This window comes from Aquarana catesbeiana, linkage group LG03, assembly GCF_042186555.1.
Source record: "Aquarana catesbeiana isolate 2022-GZ linkage group LG03, ASM4218655v1, whole genome shotgun sequence".
In the NCBI taxonomy this organism is placed as follows: domain Eukaryota; kingdom Metazoa; phylum Chordata; class Amphibia; order Anura; family Ranidae; genus Aquarana; species Aquarana catesbeiana.
The window spans coordinates 120,040,162-120,057,511 of record NC_133326.1 but is presented as its reverse complement, the minus strand read 5'-3'; the positions used below and the strand labels follow the sequence as shown (position 1 = coordinate 120,057,511).

Sequence of the window (17,350 nt, the reverse complement as noted above, 5' to 3'; positions counted from 1 at the left end):
AAGGGTTGAGTCATCACAGGTGCAGGGCAGAAGGGACCCAATAAAAAAAAATACCAGCAGCTCCTGCAAGGGTGGCGTTACACGTGGGGGAACTCGTCAGGATACCTTCTGACCCTTCTCACAGTGTGATGGTCATGCGAATGAGCCAAGTCAGTCAAGTCGTCAAGATGGTCCCAGTCACCACTTCCAGGTTGTGCAAAGAATCAGCAGTTTGACATCCAGTCTGAAATAGCCTCATTAAAGACACAGATATTCCAGATGATGGAGATGGTGACCAAGCTAACAAAAAGAGCTGTGGTGCAATGTGAAGAGATGTCACAGATCATTCCAGCAAAGAAATTCTCAGGTTCAGTGATCTGTTACAATTGTGATGGTGTAGGTCATTACCAACGAGAATGCCCAAGTCCGTTGAAGAAGGTGGAAGGCTGGCAGAAGTCACAGAGGAAAATTGGAGGGCCCTGGGTGAAGATTCTAGGTGGGTGCCAGGCCAGCTCAGCTTTCGGAAGGCCTCGGGTGAAGGAGTCAGTCGAGCGCCAGGCCAGCTCAACTTTCGGAGGGTGCCACATGAAATCACCAGGCCGGTGCCAGACCAACTCAGGTACTTCAGCTAGCTCCCAGTCAAAACGTGATGCAAGAGTGAAGAGAAGGCCTAGGTCTTCAAGAAAAACCTTTTCTGATACTATAAAGAAACTAAAGACCCCTGCAGTTGTATCAACTTATGCCGTTCAAGTGAGGAATGTCCACCAACCTTCAAAATGTCACCAGAAACATCATTTTGAACACTACAGGAGAAAAAAGATATGAGTCCAGCCAGCCAAACTTGTTCCTTCAAATACTTTTACCAAACTTCCTGTCAAGTTGGTAGACCCTTCTCCTGTAGTGCCGTTTTAGTTGAAGGAATTTACACAAGAGTCCATCTTGACTCAGGTGCTCAAGTTACTTTGCTGACTAGAGACTTTTATGAAGAATATCTGGCGTACATATTCCTGCAGAAGTTGAAAGACCTAGAGATTCAGGCTGTTAGAATGGAGAATTACCCCTGTGACGGTTACCTGCAAATCAAGTTATCATTTGATCCGGTAACGGTTGGACAGCCTCGGAGCTTTGACAAACTGGCCATTGTGTGTTCTAGGTCAACAGGGTCCATAGGAAGTTCTTTGATCTTGGGAACAAACACAGATCTGGTGAAATGGCTGTTAGCTCCTGTTGCCTCCAGATGTGATTCCTTGTTAGAGAGTGTGCACCCCCCAGTTGCAGCCAGTGTACCAGTGTCTGCTTCAAGAGGAAAAGGCCTCAACGCTGACTGTGTCTCAGCCAGAAGAGGTATCCTGTGAACATGAGGAAAAGATGAAAATTCAGGGTCCTGAAGACACATTATCTCCTCAGCTTTCTGAAGTCACAGTGGAACCCTCTGTTAGAGAAACGTTAGAGCCCAGAGATCAGAGGGTTATGCAAAAGATGCTTCCTACTGTGGAATCAATGAATGAATCTGAAGAGAGCAGTTCTGCAGAAGTCATCAAGTGCCCAAAGCCTTTGTATCAGTAAGTGACACCCCCTGCCCTCTACCCGACCCACCTTGGTGGGAAATTCCACTATCTGTGGCTTATGGTCTAGACAAATGTTCAACTTCAGGTAAACGGTGGGAGGTTCCTTTGCCTGCCTCTTATGTGAACACATGTTATTTGGTTCCCTGTCAGTGTTAATGTAATGTTTAGTTATTGTTAAAACTAAAACATTTGTTCTTTGGAGGACCAAAGATTCATTGGTGGGGGGAAAATGTAGCGCTGGGCTCTTTAATTTTTTCCCCAGCAGTGCTGACAAAATAAACACAGAAAGGACATTTTTTCCTTCTCTCTTGTGATGGACAGCTACAGGGAGAGAGGGGACTGGACTGTACACTGACTGGCTGTTTCTACAGCTAAAGAGGACCCTGCCCCTAGCAACCCTGAAGAAGGAGGATTCCTGATTAGCTGCCTAAGCCATGCTGGTTCTCAATTGGCTGTGGGACATTTTTTCAGCCTCTCACCACTGAGAGAAGCAGGAAATCGATGTGAGATCTGATTAAAAATGCCATTTGTATTGCTGTACTGTGTTGGATTGCCATTATTCTGCAATTACAAGCCAGTATCGCTCACTAGCACCTGCCTAGTGCACGTTTGTGCACCAGTTGCTTCCCAGGCAGATGTGGTGAATGAACAGTGACACCCTGTGAATGGTGTCACCTAACAAGGTGCCTACAATGCTATATTGCAAATTTTTTCATTATTTAACCCATTTTTTTCTAGGGCTTTGCCATTAAATAAAGCCCATTTAAACCTTTGAGGTGTGTCAGTGTTCTCGGGTCCAGGAAAGGGGTAAGTCATCACAGGTGTAGGGCAGAAGGGACCCAATAAAAAAAAATACCAGCGGCTCCTGCAGGGGTGGCTCTACTCCTATTAACACTTTTATTCCTAAAAGCATTATTAATTTAAAGCATTTTTCATATCTGCCTAAAACATTTGCACAGTAGGGTATGTATATGTATTTTTTACATATAATGGGGGAGTAACCAATCAGCTTCTAACTAAAGCTATGACAATAAATCCTAGAAGCTGAATAGTTACTATGCACAGCTGCACTAGATTCTGTATGCATCAGTTTTAATAAATCTCCCCAATGTCTCAGTTACTAATTAAATAACCTCACAATTAAGGTTACAGATATTCTTGTCATTTGTATTATTCTAAAATTTTCATCTTAATTTGTGTTATAAGCAGTGATGTGTGTGTGGTTATGTATCTAAGGATCTTAGTAGGATTTCCAATAACCCCTTAAGAAAGCTAGCCATATATGGCAACATAGATTCCTTTGGAGTAAAAGTAGGGCTGCTTCAATGCATTCATGGATGTTAAACTACAGAACAGGATAATCTATGCAGAGGCACTTTCCACCTGTTATAAATAAAATAGCAGTTAAAAATATTTGCAAAAATAAGCTCCTTAAAATCTTCTGGCAAATACTTTAGCCTTCCACCTACCACTTGCCAGTATTAACCTCCTTAGCGGTATTTCCGAGTGTGGCTCGGGGTGAATTTTCAGTACCAAAAGCGGTAACCCCGAGCCACACTCGGGATCGCATCGCAGGATCCAGGCAAAGTTACTTACCTTGTCCCCAGGATCCTGCGATGTCTCCCCGCTCTGTGTGTGAGCCGTGTCCTCTGCCGGATCTTTTACAGTGCCGGGCTCCATTCCCTGCGAGCGTTGCGACACACGGAGACGGAGCCTGGCGCCAAATTAAAAAAGTAGAAAACACATTACACATACAGTACACTGTAATCTTACAGATTACATTACTGTATCAAATAATTTCACCTCCCATTTGTCACTAATGCTTTGTCCAGTGCCCTGCATGCAGTTTTATATTATAAATACTGTTCTTTCTGCCTGGAAACTGGAGATTGTCCATAGCAACCAAAAAGTGTGCCTTTACGTCAAGAGCCGGTTTTAGACCAGCTAGAAAACAGCGATAATAAATTAGAATCACTTGCAGAACTGAGCGATAGTGATTTGTGGGGAAATCCGCCATCAAACATGGAAAGTAATGACAGCGACAATTCTGCAACTGAGCAAATTTCAGTGTTTTTGATTTGATTACATTATTGAATAATTTTTACTATTATTATATTATTATTTGTTATAAATATTTATAGTTATTTATTATATTATAATTTATGATTTCGTGTTTAAAACTTTATCATACCCGGGATGTCTACTAGACTCTTGTTTGGACAGATTTAAGTGCGTTATTCCTAAGAATTACAGGCCTACAATATAAACCGCCAAATTTCCATGCAAAACATTGTACCGCTTTGAGCATCAAAAATCTGAAATAATCATACCGCCAGGGAGGGTAACTGACAGGACCAAATTGCACTGTTTCAGCCTGCAGCAGCAAATGTCTCGAAGCTTGTGGAGTCATTAAGTAACACATGGCATTCACTTTCCCAGTGCCCTCCATTAACAGAAAACGGCACCCAGTAGGTAAACCCCTATGCAGCTCATTACACCTCAGCTAAATTGAAGCACAAAAGAACTGTGTAGCACCTAGCATATGGCACCTAACAATCTGCCATCTTGATATTTTAACTGTTCCATTATCAGCCCCTCTCTACTCAGGCACTGCCTGACTGAATGTAGCTAGGTCTGTCAGCATATTGTGCACAGGCCTCCAACCCTCTTGGTGGTCTCTAACTGCTGATTTAAAACGTTTGAAAGAAAGAGACCGTTTAAAGGAGAAGTAAAGCAAAAGCTTGTTTGGCTGTACTTCTCCTGTGGATCCCAGGAGTGCAGTTCTTTTTGAAGCCCACTGTCGGCTGACGTCACAGAGACGGTCCAGGCTCAGGCAAGATCGTGACAAAAACGTTGGGATCCGCCCACATTCCTGGACCGGCACCAGGCTCAGGATCTCAGTGAGCCGATGAGAGCCTGAGCCGGCTGCTTCCGCCCCTTCACAGCCCAAAGTTCCAGTGATAGTGGGGGGGGGGGGGGCAGAGCAGCCAGTGGTCACTGACAGTCAGCAGCTCTCTGCAGAGGGCTCTGATAACCGAGCAATTGGTGGTGTTTGATCGCTTGGTTCTCAGCGTTAGAGCCGACGGGGGTCAGATGCAGCATCGGACCGATGCTGCATCAACCTAAGTAAGTAGGATTTTTGAAAAAAAAATCCCAATTGCTCTTTTAATATTCCAACTATAATTTTTCTAATTCAGTTGTAAAGGAGAGGTAAAATCAGAATCATTGCTTACAAATCAAATAAAAATGGTTTGCACTATAATAAATTAGTGTCGTGGCTTAGGAACACTGGTCGCAGAGATCCCTAGAGTGACTTGACCTGGGGGGTTCTTAAAGTGGAAATAAAGGTATTTTTTACATACCTACAGGTAAGCCTTCAATAAGGCTTACCTGTAGGTACAGTGAATATCCCTAAACCTGCACAGTTTAGGAGATATTCACACTGTATGCAGCCGGTGATGTCACTGGTGTATGCGTTCGGAAGGGACGACAGCGCGGCCTATCAGACGGCCGGAGAACGTGAACCTGGGAGGAAGACCGGGTGAAGATGGAAGCGCCTTCAGCAGTGACAGTGTGCCGCTGGAAGGCTTCATTCTAAGGTAAAGTATTTCATAATGTGCTAGTATGTGATGCATACTAGCACATTATGCAATTGTCTTACAGCAAGGGTGCCCAACCGCCCTCTGATGTGGCCCATCTACTCCTGCTCTGGGATGGTGGGTTGGCAAGCCAAGATTGCGAGTTCCCGACCTGCCATCCCCGAGCATCAGCGTGAAGAACGGGTCCGGCGCTAGAAGAAGCAGAGCCGATGCTTCCTGTATAGCGCCGTCTCCTGTCACGGGCCGAGTGATACCAAATGTACTCCACCTATGACAGGAATGATACAGGAAGCATTGGCTCTGCTCTCTATTGCAGCCGTATGCTTCCTCCAGAAGCTCCTGTCACACTGATCCTCTCACCGGTCAGGAACCAGCCAGCAGTACCCAACAGCAGTACCAGCTAGCAGTACCCACCAGCAGTACTGGCCAGCAGTATTCACTAGTGGTACTAGCCAGTAGGACCCACCAGCGGTACCCACCAGCAGTACTAGCCCTGGAGGACAGCCAACAGCAGCCACCAGCCATACCCGCCTGGGGGACAGCAGCAGCCAGCGATACCTGCAGGAATCCTGAGGAAGAAGTGAGGATTGAGGTCAGTGATCGGTTCAATTGGGTCCATCTGTCTGTTTTTCAGGTGGACCCAAGCGGACCCTCCATTCACCTCTATAGAGCGGCTGATGTAAACAGACGTGTGTCCTTTTACACCCGCCTATCTCCAATCGATACACTTAAAAAACAGAAGGGGATCCTTCCCCTTCTGTTTGGACGGATCAGAGGGCCCATAGAGTAGAGCGGACTGTCTCCGTGCCTGCTCTGCACATGCAGAGCGGACACGGACCTGTCATCTGCCCATTCCACTCATTGCCCACGACATGGCCCCTGACCGGTTAGCAAGTCGCTAAAGTAGCCCTCGCTCCTCAAAGGCTTGGGCACCCCTGTCTTACAGGGTTTAAAAACAAATGCGCTTTACTACCGCTTTAAGCTCAACGGTCTTATGAACTGAAAATTATCTTCAGGATGACAAAAAGACCCTTTTAAATCCAAAAATTAGGTATCTATATCCATTTGAATATGGTAAAGGAATATAGGTAACAACATTTCTTAACTTAATTCTTTAACTTAACACTGCTCATTTGAATTACATTATAATTGCTGTCAGGGACCAGAAGAAGATATAGAAAACTTATGACCTAATGCTCTGTTAACTTAAACCATAGAATTTGCTCAGTTTTTTTGGTAATACAATAGTCGAGTAAACTGTGATACACTAATACATGATAGAGTCTAACTACTGTGTGTGGATGACTGCACAAGAAGATTACATTTTGACGGTTCCTGTCACAATCTAAAACAGGCTTTGTGGTGATAATACATTAACACTGAGTAGTAGTACATTGGCAGGTGATCATACGAAACTCCCTAAGGTGCTGTATTTCTTTGCTGAGACAAATAATTGGTTTGTAGAAGGTTCATAAATCAAACATGACCACATGATACAAAATACTTAGGTCTACATGCCATAAGACCATTTACAGATATTTTATTTTATATTTTTAAAACAGAACTCCGGGCAATTTTTTCTTAAATTGCAGTTTAAATCTGCATTGTAAATATAGGTTAAAGTGGTAATAAACTCAAAAACAAAAATGCTACATTTTGCAGCTTACCAATCCTTAAATGTGTGGCTGCATTAATTTTCTTAATTTAGACTATTTTCACCTGGCAATTCAGACAGTAACACACTTTATGTCTTGCAAATAGGAACCTCATATGATTGGGATTTTTAGGGCAACAAAAAACGGGAATATTTAAAAAATATATGAATTTTATTTATGCAAAAAAATTAAAAAGTAATTATACACATAACAATATACAATTAAAGAGAATAAAGGAATGTGATACAATACAGAAGTGGCAAAAAATCATACAATCCTTTTTGCCACTTCTGTATTGTATCACATTCCTTTATTCTCTTTAATTGTATATTGTTATGTGTATAATTACTTTTTAATTTTTTGTATAAATAAAATTCATATATTTTTTAAATATTCCCGTTTTTTGTTGCCCTAAAAATCCCAATCATATGAGGTTCCTATTTGCACTTTTTAGGGATGATGGCAACTTTTCACACTAATCCTTGAGAAGTCTATAACTATTCCACACTTTATGTCTTAAGGTGTTTTCACGCCAGTGGAGGAGCAATAGAGACATCTTTTAACAGCAGCATTGTCAATCTGGGGAGAGGGTAGTGTTGGTTGAATTAAAAGATTTAGATGGACTTAAATTAAAGCCACACTCCTGCTAATACTTTTAAACAGTTACAGCAGCATTTTTTTTCCTTTTGGGATAAAGGTTTTACATAAATGCATAAAAGCTGATCAGTAAAAGCACCCCTGTCAGTGATAAAATAGTTTGCCTCAACCTGCTAACTGTAATACCCCTTTCACACGGCCGGTTTGTTGCGGCTTCCAGGTTCCTGCGACAAGAATCTGCAAATTCCTACAGCAGGAATGTCGATTAGCATCGGCCGCTCAGGCCACTTAAACTAATGGCGGGCTGAAAGCAGTCACTGCTGATCGCATGTAGCCGCACACAAAACGATTAGCTGTGATTCCGTCCGAGCCTGGAAGCAGAAAAATGTTTTATATTGCAGCTTACCAACTCCTAAATGTGGTGGCTGCATTTATTTTCTTCTTTTAAGCTTTTTTTTCCCTTTATTTTTACCTTACCCTGGGCAAACATTTTATTGCCCCCCCCCCAGCTAGACTCAGAATTAGTTTACTGCCAGATCAGGCAGCGACTGTGATTGGCTGCCAGAGGTGACAGCACATCATTACCGCTCACTGATTCATTGCTAGATGTTGCTGCATATCATTTCCGCTTGCTGATTGGTTGCTAGAGGTTACAGAATATCATTACTGCTCACTAATTGGTTTCTAGAGGTTACTCCAAATTATTTTTGCTCACTGATTGGTTGCTAGAGGTTACTACACATCATAACCTCTGCATCAAATGGCTGGTGTGGCCATACTACACTAACATTGAGGGGTGCGCTATGTACAAAGTGCAGGGCTGAGGGGTACACTAGGTACAGAGTGCAGGGGTGCGCTATGTACAGAGTGCATGGTTGGGGGGAGTGCTACGTGCAGAGTGTGAGGTTGAGGGGTGCGCTATGTGCAGAGTGCAGGGTTGAGGGGTGTGCTACATGCAGAGTGCAGGGTTGAGGGGTGCACTACATGCAGAGTGCAGGGTTGAGGGGTGCACTACGTGCAGAGTGCAGGGTTGAGGGGTGCACTATGTGCAGAGTGCACGGTTGAGGGGTGTGCTATGTGCAAATTGCAGGGGCGAGGTAGGTGCACAGAGCAGGGGTTAGGTGGGTGAGGTAGGTGCAGAGTGCAGGGGTGAGGTAGGTGCAGAGTGCAGGGGTGAAGTAGGTGCAGAGTGCAGGGGTGAGGTGGGTGCAGAGTGAAGGGGTGAGGTGGGTACAGGGTGCAGGAGTGAGGTAGGTGCAGAGTGCAGGGGTGAGGTAGGTGCACAGAGCAGAGGTGGGTGAGGTAGTTGTAGAGTTCCGGGGTGGGGTAGGTACAGAGTGCAGGAGTGCACAGCTCCCCCCCCCAGATTCCAGTACAGAGCTACACTCCCACCAAGTAACCAAGTATAAGGCTCTCCTCCCACAAAGCCCCCCCCCCCGGATTCCAGTACAGAGTTTTCCTCTGTCCCAAATGCTGCTCACAGCATGTTGTCTGAACTTCATGCAGCCTGCTGGTCCCAGAGGCAGCTTCCCCTGTGCAGGTTCCCGGCCCCCTTCCTCCTCTGTACTCATAGATCGATGTGTGTACCCAAGGGATCAGAGCAACCGCCGGGAGAGGAGCCCTGTCACTTGGAAATACAGAAGCAGCGCTTCTATGTTTCCAAGTGACAGTAGTGAGCAGCCAGCATGCGACCAGCACCAGAGGTGGGCGAACTCCATTGGGCAGTGCGGGTCTCAAGGGGGGGGCAGTACAGGGCCCCCCCAAAAATGACAGGGCCCTGGGCAGCTGCCCCTTTTTGCCTCGTGTTAAAGACAGCCCTGATCTGGAGATCAAGCCATTATGTCTAATATTTTCCTTTAGCAGACCAAGCTGTACAGCATGAAGGTACGAAACTTTTAGACTTTAAAACCACTTTAAGCTGTATGTACTGTTATGAAACAGTATGACTTTTATGGCCTTCATGGACAGCGCCAGCAACACCAAATTCTGTGCAATTAATTTTTTAAACTTTTACATATAGTGTGGCTTAAATACAGAAGCAGCACCCCAATCTTTTTAATTTCAACTTGAAAAAAAGGCTTTTTTTAGGGAGTCTTGGCTGTGATGTCTGATTTTATAATCAAGCAGTAAAAGGCCTGACATGTCTGGTGGAAGTAGTAGCCACAACAGGTCTGAAAGCTATAAAAAAGTTTCATTAAAAAAAAAAGCTAGAGCCCTCAACTCCATACATATTGGTCAGTGGCAAAAGAGTCTTTATAGTATATTTGTGAGATTATTTTTAATAGTACCACACTGCACAGTCTTCAAAGTTTAATAAAATGTCAAAGCAGACTGCATAAAACTACTTCAAAACCACAACACCACAGTCCCTGAACCTCTTCCCATACCAGTATCCCCAATTATTCCTGGGATATTCAAATTATAGACTGTAAGTATGCAGTTGGTAAAAATTAGCTAGTATAGGGACAGTACATGAGTACTTGAATAGGCAGCAAATAGTAAGGGACACGGTAGGATTTATCTTGCAATAAAAATTGTGTATTATCTGAAAAACAATAGTCACAAATATTGTTCAGTGGCTGGAACATATTTATGCAGTTTAGTTAGGTCAAAATATAAGAGGGAGAGCTGAGCCAGGTTTTATTCTAAAATAAAAACAGGCAGTACACAAACACTTGAATAGGCAGCAAAAGAATTATACAGGGCAGAGTTTATCTTGCAATAAAAATTAGAGTGTATTTTCTGAGAGACAATAGCCACAATTATTGAGCAGTGGTTAGACAGTATTTAAGCAGATTGCTTGGCCCGCAATATAAAAGAAAGAGACTAGGCAGGTTTTGTGTTGAAATAAACAATACTGAGTGTATTATATGAGACAATAGCCACAAGCATTGTACAGTAACTAGACCAGTGGTTCTCAGCTCCTGTCCTTAGGACCCACTAACATGCCAGATTTTAAGTATTACCTTGGGGAGATGCAGACTGGAATACTGCAAATGATATCACCTGTGATGTATTTCAGTTATCTTGCAAACCTGGCCTGTTAGTGGGCCCTGAGGACAGGAGTTGAGAACCACTGAACTAGACAGTGTAGCTCCAGATGGAAGTGGGCATCAGCTACCATCTGGAGCGGCAGAAAAAAAAGTTACACTATAACCATTCTAGCTTTTGAGCCCCACTTTGGCAGATTCTCATCCACTATTTCCTTTCTTTTTTGCTATGATATTTTTTTACATTTTCATGGGTATTTATTTTTCTATGTGTACTTTCTTCTGTATCTTTTGGTAATGAAGTGATGGTTGGGCTGCACACAGCAGAGGACAGGCATTTTTGTAATTCCTCTGATTTGCCAGCAAAATTCTTCTCCTCCCAGGCGCTCAACAGCCAGTTGTGTTTTATTATATGTATTTATTTCATTATAACTGGGGCACTGGAGTCATAACTACAGGGGTAAAACCTATAGCCATAGGCTGCCCACCCTTCCAAAATGCAGGGGGGAAGACAGACAGGAGCAAATGGAGGAAATACTGTGGCCAGGGGGAAGGGCAGGCAGCAGAAAATCTAAGTGTAGTATCTTATGGCTATAGCCTGTCCAGCCTCTCCAAATCAGGGCTTTTCTGGGGGAAGTATATTTTATTTTGCTATGGTCTTTTCTTTGGGGCCATAGCATATATTTGTTGCAGACACTTGTTTCTCAAGTATTTGCAGCATGTCACTGCATACCTGTGCAGTCCTTTCCTCCCAAAATGCCATAGCTGCCATTAAATGTACGCATCTCCAAAAGTGAGAGGAAGAGTTCCTGCATGTGGTGGTAGTGGGGGGTGAGCAGGTCCTGTGGGAAAAAGCAGTGGTTGGACCACACCAAGGCAATGCTTGTCTGTCTATTTTTAACTGTGCCATTCTAAATATCATGTTCAGGAGGTAGTAAAATGGCTTCACTAGTTCTGATAGAGAGGCTGAACAGCAGTGAGGATGGATTTTGCCAAGGGTCAGGGGCAGCTTGCAGAGAACCAGTGGGAGTAGCCATTCTAATCCACCTGGCAGCACTGCCCAACAGGTACAGGCCACTGCTATCCCCAGGGCTGGTTTACAGAGCTCTTTAATGTGGCCCTTTTTTAACATATCTGCTGCTGCAGCAGGAGAAGAGAAAGGTGTCCCTAAATCACAGCATGTCCAGGGTCTTAATGCTAGCTTGTCAAAACTGCTTGCTGTTACCATTTCAGCTCTTGAAACCAGCCCCCTTCTGCAAGTTTATGGCATCCACTACACTGGTACCCAGCCAATATTATTTTGCTCAGAAAACCATCCCTGCTCTCTACCAGCATGTGGATTGTAATGTGTTTGAGTCACTGGGCCTCGCTGTTAACCAAAGGGTACACATGACCATAGACAGTAACATTTCCCTAACACCCCACCAAGCCAATCTTTTAGCACCTTGTAAAGATGAAGAATGGGGCACATTTCTGGAGTTGGTGGTACCATCCTGTGTCTTGTCCTGGTGATAGCACAGTCACCTGTACCTCGTCCTCCTCACAGGTCTCGTCCTCTGACTCCTTGGACCAGAAGTATCCCCCAGAAGTCCACAGCATATGCAACATCCCACGCTAAACTCTGTCATGCTGTCTGCCTTAAGAACAAGGGCTCGTCTGCCTGGAGAACAAGGGTCACACTGGGCCATAGCTGCTGGCACCTCTCCAAGGCCAGGACAATGACCTGACCCCATACCATCTTCAGCCAAAAAAATCATACATGTACCGTGATTGGCACATGTCCTCAACCTAGTGATTCAGCAGTTTATCACAAAGTACCCTGGCTTCCAGGAGGTCCTTTGTCAGGCTACAAACCGTTTGTGGCTACTTAAGCTGGTCATACCCACCCACTATGCGAATGGCAGAAATGCCTTGCCAACATCTACCTCCTGCCAATTGCCTCATCTGTGACACCCCAAATACTGGACCTCAATGTTGGCCTTGCTGTAGAGGCTGCTAGCTATCAATCAGTTGTTGCAGACAGATATTGGTCCTTAAAAGGATTTTTTGGTGTACAGATCTGTGTACACATGCAGGGCACATAAGAAAATGTATCTCAGGGCTGCAATCACTCAAAAACTCAAGCATTGTTTGTTAAAGTAGATGTAAATCCTACCCTTAAAATAACATATTACGTTTAAAATTTTAATAATATCGGGAAAGATTATTTTTATTTTAATTGCTAGTTTTTATGAAAATAATAGGTGATACTGATATAAAAGGTCCTTGTTTGGGCACTTTGTGTTATGGGGTAACAATGTTCTACCTGAGTCTCCCAGAATAATTTGCCTGTAAATCACCCATCGCTCTACCAAGCGAAACTATAAGCTTCTGTGCTTATGCACGTTGCTCAGGCATATTCCACTATTGTCAAGTGGACCTTCTATGAGAATCGAAGGTCAGATCTAGTGAAAGCCCCCCAAAGTCAAATTATCTGCAAATAATTTCTTCGGGCTCAGCTTCTGATACTTGTCCCTGCCTTTCAGCATTTTCAGGACACATAAGTGAATGTGCCCATGCTTTACCGCTGCCTCCTGGGATAGATGAGTGCTCATGCAAGGATACAAACTTGCAATGGACTGGAGTGCAGTCTTGTGGGATTTTGATCACCCAGCTATCCCAGGAGGCAGCAGTGAGGCCAAAGCCTGTGCCACAGTTTTTTTTTTTCTTTACAACACGCTAAACATTGCAGGTGATTTGAATTTGAAGTGTGTGCGTGGGGGGGAGGCTTTTATTGGAGTGGACCTCATGCTCATGGAAGGACTACTTTAAAAATAAAAATAAAAGGCCTATCAAAAAATGATTGCCAGCAACAAATTAAAAATATGCCCAATAAAAAAATATTTAGTAAGGGTTTGCATCTACTTTAAAAGACCTGCCAGTACAAGTCCTATATTAATCTCTCCCCATGTATTTTATCAGCAACATTCCCTATGCTTTCCCTAACACAGCTAAAGCATATTGTCAATATGTAAGCTGTGACCTCACCCCCTCACTCTTATAGTAAAGGGGCTGGCTTATCCAAAAGTCCCCTTATTGGGCTTTCTAAGCCAACGGACCGAAGTTCAAAGACCAGGCAGTGCATGGTTGTTACTATGGTGAATTCCCAAATTATTATTTTGCTCAGTTTGTCAACCTTGAACATGTAGGATTCACCTGAGATCCATGGTAGCAGTAAACTCAAATCCCATCCCCAGATTTAAAAAAAAATTCTCCTATGCTAATACACCAAAACCCATCCAGTTATTAAAAAAATATTGACCTGACTATGTATAGTAAGCATACAAGATATGCTACACCAGTGTAAATTTAGCTTTCTGTAAACCACCAACTATACGATATTTTAATTACATCATTAGATTTTGGCTTAATTCTCTACAGACCTTTACACAACAAAAAATGTATTTGATGCTAGAATTTTTTACATGTATTATGCTTTCATCAGAACAGAATTGACTTCCCAAGATCCTTTCTGGTTCTATAAAAATAGTAAGTAATGCATTTTTTAATGTTTTGCTTAGTGTTAGTTGGGCTCTGGTGTTAAAATCTCAATGCACAAAAAGTCACCTTACAGTTCTGATTTCTGATGAATCATTGGATCGTACCTACAGAAGAATAATTCTGCAACCAACGTATGAACATAACTTAACATTTTTCTCTTGAATGAGGCTGCATTCGCTGTGCTATTATGAAGTCAGCAGTTCTGACACTGTTGCTTCCTTCAGTTGCAGCTAAAGGGCTTGCCTTGCTAAGCTCAATCTGCTCAGACACAAAACTACTAAATTATTATCAAGGTAAAAGTGACAAAAATGGCATTCACCTATACAAATAAGAAACAAAATGATTACAATTAATCCTATGAATAGATAGAGGATATAGCTATTTCACAGGGATGTAAGCAATGAACCTTCTCCTCAAACAGAGAATAAGCAATCAATCACTGCATTAATATAATCAGAATCTAATTTTTATTGTTATTGGTTTTAAAGGTGTTTTTGTTAAGGGTGTACACTTATCCATGTTAACCATACTTATAACAAAGAAGGGGGACATCAAAGCACTTTGGGGTTTCCCTGTACAGTAGAATAAAGTTTTCATATGGAATTTAAGCTTTTTTTAAATTTCATTGTTCTGCCCCTGATTAAAAATGTCCGCTTCACTGTCCTTTCTCAGAAAGTGCAACAGTGCCTACAAATGGTTCAATTCTTAGTGATGATTGGTTACACCTGTAGCAGCAGCCTGTTAAGAATATTGCTTTTTCCTCTGCTTGAGAACACATACAATTATCACTTATTAGCGGAGGCTTACATCTACTGAAAAAAAACCCAACAGTCTTGACCAGCTACTTCATTTATTGAGTCATATACTGTATAAAATGCAATACTCAATGAAGTACTGAAACATGTGTTTTTTTACGGGGGAGGGGACATTATTAGTACTTGATCATCGAGAATGCTGCAAAATGATAAGCTTATATGAAATTTAAATATGAAGGATAAAAAGTATCTGTTGATTGGAGTGTTAAAGGGTCAAACTTGTATTTAGTGTTGCCACCCTCATTCCTCCCATTCCTGGTTTGGATGTCTTAGATCTATTTGAAGACTTTTTATGAGAAGCCGAAAGAATGCACTGTGAATATAAACACAGTTTAATGGTGTTTCAGGTCTTCATACTTCATATAGAAGCACAGTGTACAGATGTGTAGCTTGTGAAAAGACTGCCCTCCTACATTGCTAGGCCCAACCTCTCTAAAATGATTTCTAATTCATGGAATTGAATGCAAAAATGGTTTTACTATGGTAAGATGTATGCAGGCATGCATACTAAAGATAGACACATTAGATCTTGGAGCTTCCAATGTTAGGCAGTTGGTCTGAGCAAAGTGACTCCTTCAAGGTTATAGAGAAAAAGCAGTGAAGCAAAGCTTGTGATCTCCCCTTTTCAAAGGTGAAACACAATGGCACAATCTTCCCGTGCATTTAAACCTTATATATGCAATACATCATTATGCCATTGTGAGCACATGTCAGTAAACTCTGATTAATTCTTAAATTCATGAAACAATATGAAAAAACACTTGTTTGCCCACAATTATAGGCTTTGTTGTTTTTTGTTACCTGAAGTCGCTATATGGGTGAATAATCCAAAATCCTGCAGACTTCACCCGATCTTGCTCTCTTTCCACTGCCTTCTGACTGCCAAACATTCGCAAAGAAAATTTGTTCACCCCCGGTTGCAGAAGCGCCCCAAACTGCCTGTGCATAAAACTACTCTGTTCCTCATCCCCTCCAGATAAAGTCTGTTCTCTGCCTTCAACCTTTACAGAAGTACTGTGCTGGTCAGCGCTCTGAGGTTGGGACGCTGAATGAGCTGCTTGGGAACGGCCTGCACTTGTTTCTCCTGAAGTGTCCATGGTGGGAGACTTCTCATCAGTAGGACTAAGGTCCCCCTCTGGTATAAGCCTTCTCCCTTCACTGGGGTCTGAATCATGAAGGTGACGGCCACAGCTGGCAATGGAGGAGAGACTACCTGTAAATCTCCTGCAGTCTCCATTGCTACTTGTTCTTTGGGATTTTCCTACTTCAGTTTCCATAACTAGATGGGTATCCTTTGCTCCAGGTCGTGGGTCAAGAACCTTAAGTGCAGAAGGTGAGGGCAATGGTTTCAGCCTAATGCTCTTTTTCCAGGTATCTCTCTCTTCACCTTCCTCTTCGTCCATTATAGATGCTTTGGATCCAATGTGCTGAGGGAGGCTGTACAGACGCTTCCTCATAGAGGGGTGCAGTCTGTCCATTGTCTGCCAGGATACTCCTCCACTGAAAGCTTTCTCTGCTTTTGGCTGATGTCAGCCCCTATGTGCCAATGCTGGGGGCATTTCAGCACCTCTTCCTGCCTCAGGTGCACAGACTGAGAAGTCTGTGTCTCAAAAGCATCAGCAGCAGTCGCAGCATCCTGACAGTGCTAGAGGTGCCAGGAGGAGCTTGTGGTCCATGTTTGCTTGTCTTTGCTTAGATCCAACAATGCAACAGACGGGCAGAACAGTTCAGTCAGCAGCCGGTCAGGGGAGGGACTGGACTAGGGCTGCCCAGAAGAACAAAAGGAACAAATCATAATAAAAAGAGAAAAAGAGAATTCCCTCCCTCTTTTCCTCCCTCCCTGTCTCCTTGACTCTGGCTGCTGCCCATACTAAGCAGCTTGACAGAAGCTGCAGCATCAGAGGCTGCTGACATCAGACTGATCACTTATTCTTCACGCAGCCCCTGCTACTGGCAATATTCATGAAGCTATCTGATCTATTGTGTTGCCATAGAAGCGTCGACTGCACACAAGCTATATCTCCTTGAGCCCTATGTCCAGCTAGTTAACATAACACTTTCAAGGCTAGGGATGTGACCTTTGAGCAGCAAGTGTGAGGTCAAATGTCCATATATGTCCCTGAAAAAGAAATGGGGTTAATGGTATTGGTGTATATGAGTACTTAAGGGCACATTAACGTATCTCCAGCTACATGGGAATGTCTGTATTTAAACAGATGGCTTACTAAAAACGTTTATATGACTAAGCAGGAAAAGTGTCAGTCTCATACTTTTCGGCACACCAATAGACCCTGCACCAGATGTACTGTTTTAGTAAAAGCATAATTATCCTTAACTGTAATTGAACACCACAATGTATAGACCGAATGAAAAATAGAATTTATAAGCATTTCACACTGAATTTCTGGTTTAATATGCCAGCTCATTTTCAGCAATTAATGCTCAGCACAGCTTTGTATTTATCCTAAGAATTGTGTGTTCTCAAAAACTGCATCTGCTGTAAGTGTACTCAATGCACCCACTACCCTTTAGGAACAAAAAACAAAAAAAAAAACACTTTTTACTTTTACCATTGTGATTCAGTTCTATTTTTTAATAATCAAATTT

At 42.9% G+C, this 17,350-nt stretch overlaps 1 protein-coding gene across 1 annotated transcript in view; it reads right to left on the bottom strand.

Annotated features, from left to right (window-relative positions):
- Positions 1-16,641, bottom strand: part of HCN4 (hyperpolarization activated cyclic nucleotide gated potassium channel 4) — a 245,417-nt gene extending 228,776 nt beyond the window's left edge. The window contains exon 1 of the mRNA XM_073619083.1: positions 15,545-16,641. Within this exon, the coding sequence (XP_073475184.1) occupies positions 15,545-16,221 (677 nt within the window). The 5' untranslated portion in view covers positions 16,222-16,641. The remainder of the gene's footprint in view (positions 1-15,544) is intronic.
- Between the last annotated feature and the right edge of the window lie 709 nt (positions 16,642-17,350).